At 38.2% G+C, this 6,579-nt stretch overlaps 1 protein-coding gene across 1 annotated transcript; it reads left to right on the forward strand.

The window, feature by feature from the left end:
* The first annotated feature begins 2,914 nt into the window (after positions 1 to 2,914).
* On the forward strand, positions 2,915 to 4,768 carry sox1a (SRY-box transcription factor 1a). The gene has a single exon (XM_016533483.1). The coding sequence runs from the start codon at positions 3,175 to 3,177 to the stop codon at positions 4,186 to 4,188; it is 1,014 nt and encodes a 337-aa protein (XP_016388969.1). The 5' UTR covers positions 2,915 to 3,174; the 3' UTR covers positions 4,189 to 4,768.
* Positions 4,769 to 6,579: the final 1,811 nt, after the last annotated feature.

The raw sequence follows: 6,579 nt of genomic DNA on the forward strand, positions 1-6,579 counted from the left end.
TTACTGAGCTTGATCCCATGATGTGCTGTCTGTAACTGTAAATCGGATAAAAGACATATAACGCGATTTTTTTCTCTCCCAACGACGTGTCCGGAGGTGTAGGCTATTTCAGTCGGTCCAGTGTCGGTAAAGTCGCATTTTATCGGAAGACTTACAAATAATTATCTAAACAGTTTAACACGCGTTCGTGTTTACAGCATTAGCTGGAACAATTCTTGATGGAAGTCAGCCAGTTTGGACTGCTAAGCTTTTTTTTCTTTTTCTTTTTCTTTTTCTTTTCTTTTTTTTTACATTTGCAGCTTTAAAAGACAATCTGCAAGGGCAAACCAGCTCACTGCTCCGTAAATTTGTATTTTTATTTAAATCTTTAAATAAAGTTTATAAGTTTGAATTCAGTAGGCTATTTAATTAAATGAATTAAATATCTATAGGCCTATTAAAATGTGTGATCCCGTTTCTGTTCGTATGTATAATGCTGATTAAACGTATTGTCTCAGCTTTTGTTCCCTGTAAAAATAAATAAAAACTTAGGTCGTGTGACTGTTATAGGAAATTAACTTTTAGTTGGAGTTTTGATCAACAGATTGTCACTATCGTTTGTTTAACAGGATATCATTTTCAAGCGTCTATAAGCCAACGTCTTACCACAGCCCTGGTCAAGTCAAGAAAAGCCACACAAAGGATTTAAACATTCAAATTAGGTTAAACAAGGCTACAGCAACAAACAAGTTTAGCACGCTTTAATTTTGTAGTGAAACACTTTCCTGTTAATGAACAGTTACACACACTGAAAGCTCATATAGTCAAAAGAAGACCTGAACTACTAGCCTAATATTAAATGTATTGTTTTATTAAATTGGATAATTTTAATAATCAATTCCTGTTTCGCTTATTAATATTTTGGGATCATGAATTACATAGAGCAGGTTATATTCTCGTCACCTTGTTCCATCCCCCATCCCCTAAATAATGTTTCGCGAACTGGACGATCGCAAACACCTGTGACAACTGTTAAATGGTCACTTAATTTTTACTTTTAGGTTTGTTTCGTTCTTTTTCAAATAAGACGGACATCTCTGTAATTTTGACTAGTCGTATGTGTTTTGGATAACTGCTGTAACCCCAGCTCTCGCACGTGCGCTAACAGTGCCCTATTGGCCCCAGCGCGCGCAAAACAAAGACTCTGTGAAGAGCGCGACACTGGAGCAAAATGAGAACTGACAGGGTACGTTGTTCCAAGAGGGTCACAGTGTGGTTTAGCGCTCTAATCCGAAGGACAATTAAATGTATTAAATAACATAAAATTATTGTTATTAAATCTGCCTAATCTTCACCATAAAACTAACAAAACTTTTTGAATTATCGTGACAACATTTTGAATTAAATTCAAATTTACATTTTAAGGTTAGACTGTATGACACATTTTTATGGTTTCAATTAAAAAGTTAAATAAATATGCTACCTAGGCTACTAATATAAGTAGTATTATATAATTATTGGTCATATTAGTGCTGGTGAAGTTTGCTTTGGTGTGGGCATTTTTGAAACAAAACACAAAAGCTAAATAAAAAAATAATTTGTTAAACCTTTCATATTTATTAATGTGACATGTTAAGTACTTTTAATAAAATGATTGCATTTCATAAAATATTAATAGTGTTTTTTAAATTAAAATACATAACACAGAAAATAATTATTTTATCAACCTAAAATGAGTGGCTAGACACCATGACTGAGTAAATGAAAAACCATAGGCTATCTAGACTCTTGTTACGTGGGCAATTGAAAAGCCCTTATCTTTTGTCAAAACATGTTTTTGATTATTTGATATAGCCTAGTAGCCTATCGTTCTTGTCACATATTCAAAAATATGACAACGTTCCTACAGAATATATATTCAAGTTATTTCTTATGCAACTTGGAATCAAACTTGATGGCAAAATAATAGTTTTGTCTCGTGTTTCACGAACAATTTTTTTGGGTCGGTCATGCGATTGTATCACATGTTAGGCTATACAATTATCCTTGCTTTAGTTAAATAAAGATTACAGTCTGGTTTTCTTACAGACATCACCTTCATTTTTTGCCTTTCAATTTCTATGTTGCCTTTGTCTATGTTGCTATTTCGAGATAACTTTAGAGTTTCATAGTTTCCCATATATGTCAATTTACAGTCATCTTATTTACGCGCTTCAAAATCTATAGCAGTGCACCACCAGACGGCAGTGTCCTCGATTTAGGAACCTCTATTTAAAATCATGTTGTTTACCTCTTAAAATATTGTGGTTTTCATATTGTTTCACTTAAAGAATAATTAGCCTAATTATAAAGTTCTTAGTGGAAATTGTGTGTGTTGATTATGTTTGACAAAAAAAGATGTAGCCTAATCGAATGCGAAGTGAAATGACGGTCGTTTTTATCCTATTGACGTTTTTGACATCCTATTTTAGAACGTGCACTTATGAAAAATTCATTTCGACTGATTTTTTACTTTAACAGTTTTATACTCACAGACATTCAGCATGCAGTGGACTGTACATAGCTGACAAGTAGTTGACTACCCTTTACACACAAAGATTTGGCAAGACGTCACGAGGGGAGCATTGGAGCTATTACAGTTATTATAAAGAATTAGATCGTATCTTGTAATGTCATCTAAATGGATAAAATCTACCATTTGTCCTCTTGTTCATTTATTGCAACCATTGAAGAGGCTCAAACTGCTACCTCAGTATTTACTCTACTTTAGAGCGGGCGGTGTTGACCCTCCGTGCACCCCGCCTACTAGTTCTTTCCTCGTTGTCGACGTCACTCGACCGAACTCCATGCAAATCGCTCCTCACTGGAACGCCATTGGCCACTCGCTCATTTTAATCGCTGTCAAAACGCATCATATGGCCGCCGCTTTAACTAACTCTTCAACTCCACTAGGAAAAGTAACTCAAATGCACGTTCAATTAATGTGGATGTGAAACGGCAGTCGGACACGACACTAAACAGGCTACAGGAGCAAAAAGAGACCCCGAGACTAACGGCGGACGGTTGGGAATAAGCTAAATTCCACATTTCACCGGAGCTCCACGGGCTTGTGAGGCACCTGCTTCAAGCGCGGACTACAGAGCGCCGAAAGTTCATGCTTTTTCTCTGCTAGCTGAGAACTTCTAAGCCACTTGAATGTATAGCATGATGATGGAAACGGACCTTCATTCCCCGGGACCCCAAACCAACACGAATCCGGGGCAAACGGGTCCAAACTCGGGGAGCAAAGCCAACCAAGACCGCGTAAAGAGACCCATGAACGCTTTTATGGTCTGGTCCCGGGGCCAGCGGCGAAAAATGGCTCAGGAGAACCCCAAAATGCACAACTCTGAAATTAGCAAAAGACTCGGTGCTGAGTGGAAGGTGATGTCAGAGGCTGAAAAGCGGCCCTTTATTGATGAGGCGAAGCGGTTGCGCGCCATGCACATGAAGGAGCATCCGGATTACAAATACAGACCGAGGCGCAAAACCAAGACCCTGCTTAAAAAGGACAAGTACTCGTTGGCTGGCGGCTTGCTCGGCGGCGCGGGTGGCGGGGTCGGGATGAGTCCTGCAGGGGTCGGCCAGAGGTTGGAGAGTCCTGGGGGTCACGGAGGCTCGGCCGGCGCTGGCTACGCGCACATGAACGGCTGGGCGAACGGCACTTACTCGGGCCAGGTGGCCGCCGCGGCAGCAGCGGCTGCGATGATGCAGGAGGCGCAGCTTGCCTACAGCCAGCACCCAGGCAGTGGGTCTCACCATCACCACGCTCATCACCATCACCCGCACAACCCACAGCCCATGCACCGCTACGATATGACTGCTCTCCAGTACAGCCCCATCTCGAACTCCCAGAGCTACATGAGCGCTTCTCCATCCGGCTACGGTGGGATATCATACACGCAGCATCAAAACTCCAGCGTCGTCGCTTCTTCTGCCGCCATCGGTACGCTGAGCTCGCTCGTCAAGTCTGAACCCAATATAAGCCCTCCGGTCACCACACACTCCCGAGGCCACTGCGCCGGAGACTTGAGAGAGATGATTAGCATGTATTTACCGACCGGCGAGTCCGGGGATCCGTCTGTGCAGAGCAGACTGCATGCCTTACCGCAGCACTATCAGAGCACCGCTGCCGGAGTAAACGGAACTGTCCCATTGACGCATATTTGAAAGAGCTGATGGAAAGTGATGGGTAACGCGCATTCAGAAACACTCCACCAAAAATATTTACCTCTTTTTTTTTTTTAGATTGTCATTGAGCTACTTTTGTACAGAATGTTTTATGATGTTCTTGTAAATTAAAGGTAAATATTGTTTCGATTGCAGTTCGGAGAGAAATTGAGATCTTATCAAATGTATCACTTTCAGTGAAACATTGTTTAAATATGACGTCTTTAAAAATTATTCTGACAGCGTTTCTGGCCACGCCAAGAAATATGCGACATACTGTTATTCTTTAAATATTTAAGTTTCTGTGCAAATTGACTTTTGAGTTGATAATAACAAAAGTCTAGCGTGAATAACTCCATGAAATGTTTTTGAGAGACCATAAAGAGTTTCCTGCTTATTACATTTATCAATACGTTTGTACACGTGAATTAATGTACCAGATTTATGTTGTAATATTTCTTGTAAATTGTGAATAAGTTTTAATATTTCAAAAGACTGGCACGTCACTGCTGCTGTACATAATTTATGACATGCATTCCTGCCAGTTCAAATCTTAACCTTGCGTTGATTCATGGTCTAAATAAAACTGGAGAAAAACTTACTCTGCTCTAAATTGGTGTTAGTTTTGTTACCTAATTCATCAGAATTTGCCATTTAATATGTGTTTGATTTACCACACTATCTAGTGGACACTTTCTCTTCGTTGATTGAGGACAAAATATCAGTCGGAAGATATTACTAATGCTTTATTTTGCTTTAAGACCTTTAATTTTTTTGTGTGTATTTTACAAGCTTCAACGTGCTGCTAATGAGATCTTTGAAAGCATCAAAACAGGGAAAACGTATTTCTAAATAGGTCACACTTGATCTTACGCGTCAGGAACATGAATAATTTCTTACAATTAATATGTATTAGATAGGGGGGAAATTATACAGGCATGTAGACCTTTAATGTTGTTTTTTAAATGTACGTTTTAAAAATGTGCTTCAAAATGTGTGTGACGTTTTTTGATGTCATACTTTTGTCATTAGTTCAAGCGCAATTGCCTTTTATAATCAGCCGTCTGCTTAGGTGAATTAATAATATATAAATAATAATTCAAAATACATAAAGAGAGTTAAAAAAACGAGAGAATACTATTAGTTATTTTTGTATTGCAATAATAAACTAGGATAATGCACCTGAATATTGTTAAACCCCTTGCAAAATTTCAGTGTTTTGTTACTAAAGATACAAGACTTCAGATCTGTTTATTCATAATGTTAATTGTTTGTTTACTTAAATAATTAGGATGTAACTCTGTACTCAGTTCATCATTGCTTCTTCCATTGTAGACTTTGATTGCTACCTAAGGTGTATAATTCTGAGTACTTGAAGAATGAAAACAAACTATCATTATATGTGTATCATTTAGGCAAGGGCTTGACAACTTGCTTCACCTTTCCTGCAATGAAATTGGATTAACTGTGTCATTTCGTCTATCATAAAAATATTTACAATTCAGTTCACATTTTGTTTAACTGGCTTTTTTTTTTTTTTTTTACCTCTATAGCAAACCTGATTTTTTTTTAACCATAAGAGCCATAATTTGGCTAGTAATGAATCAGTTGTGTATGGCTAGATTTTGTTGTGTAAAACATATTTGAGAAAAGTAGGCTAATTCACGTGTTTAAAAACAATGTATGTAACGATTTTTTTTACTCGAGATGTTTCCACTATTTCGCCAATGTTTCTCTTTTAAAAGTAGATTTCATACAATTTACATAATATATGTTTGAGTAGGCCCACCGGTTAATCAAAACTACATATTTCTGTAGTACTGCATTAACACCGTCTGTAGTCTCTGATTATATGAAAAGTGGAATCGTGTTCATTTCGTGTTATTTACTAGTTCGTTCGTTTTGTGTTCGTTATTTATTCTTGATTCCCTGCATATGAAGAATTCAATCGTTAAGATCTCTGTGGTTGAACACAATGTGATTTGAAGCAGAGACAGTTACCGGGATCAGCCAGCAGAGACGCTGACCTCTGGGACAGAGAGTCAAAGGTTATTGCAATTACCTGCTGTCTCCCTGGGGCTAGTTTAGCAACAAGTGTCAGAAGTGCAAAGCCGCAACACACTATGGCACCAGACGTCCTTTTTCTTTTTGGGATGCGCATGTGAGGCCTTCAAGTCTGCAAGTGCCACTTCACACACTTGAAATAAATATGAAGCAGAACAGGATGAGGAGTGTTATAACTGTAATATAGCCTAGGGTACATCACAAACCTAACGATCTTGGTGCAGCATGACCTACAATTATTTTTAACAGACAACTGTACGAGTTGTTCTTCCTTTATAATGTAGATATAATTTGTGTATGTTTTTTTTTCATGATTAAATTATGTTT

This window comes from Sinocyclocheilus rhinocerous, unplaced genomic scaffold, assembly GCF_001515625.1.
Source record: "Sinocyclocheilus rhinocerous isolate Xijiao unplaced genomic scaffold, SAMN03320098_v1.1 scaffold64, whole genome shotgun sequence".
NCBI lineage: Eukaryota > Metazoa > Chordata > Actinopteri > Cypriniformes > Cyprinidae > Sinocyclocheilus > Sinocyclocheilus rhinocerous.

Bases quoted from the DNA above. Each gene is read 5' to 3' on its own strand.
- sox1a (XM_016533483.1), top strand. From the start codon at position 3,175: ATGTATAGCATGATGATGGAAACGGACCTTCATTCCCCGGGACCCCAA.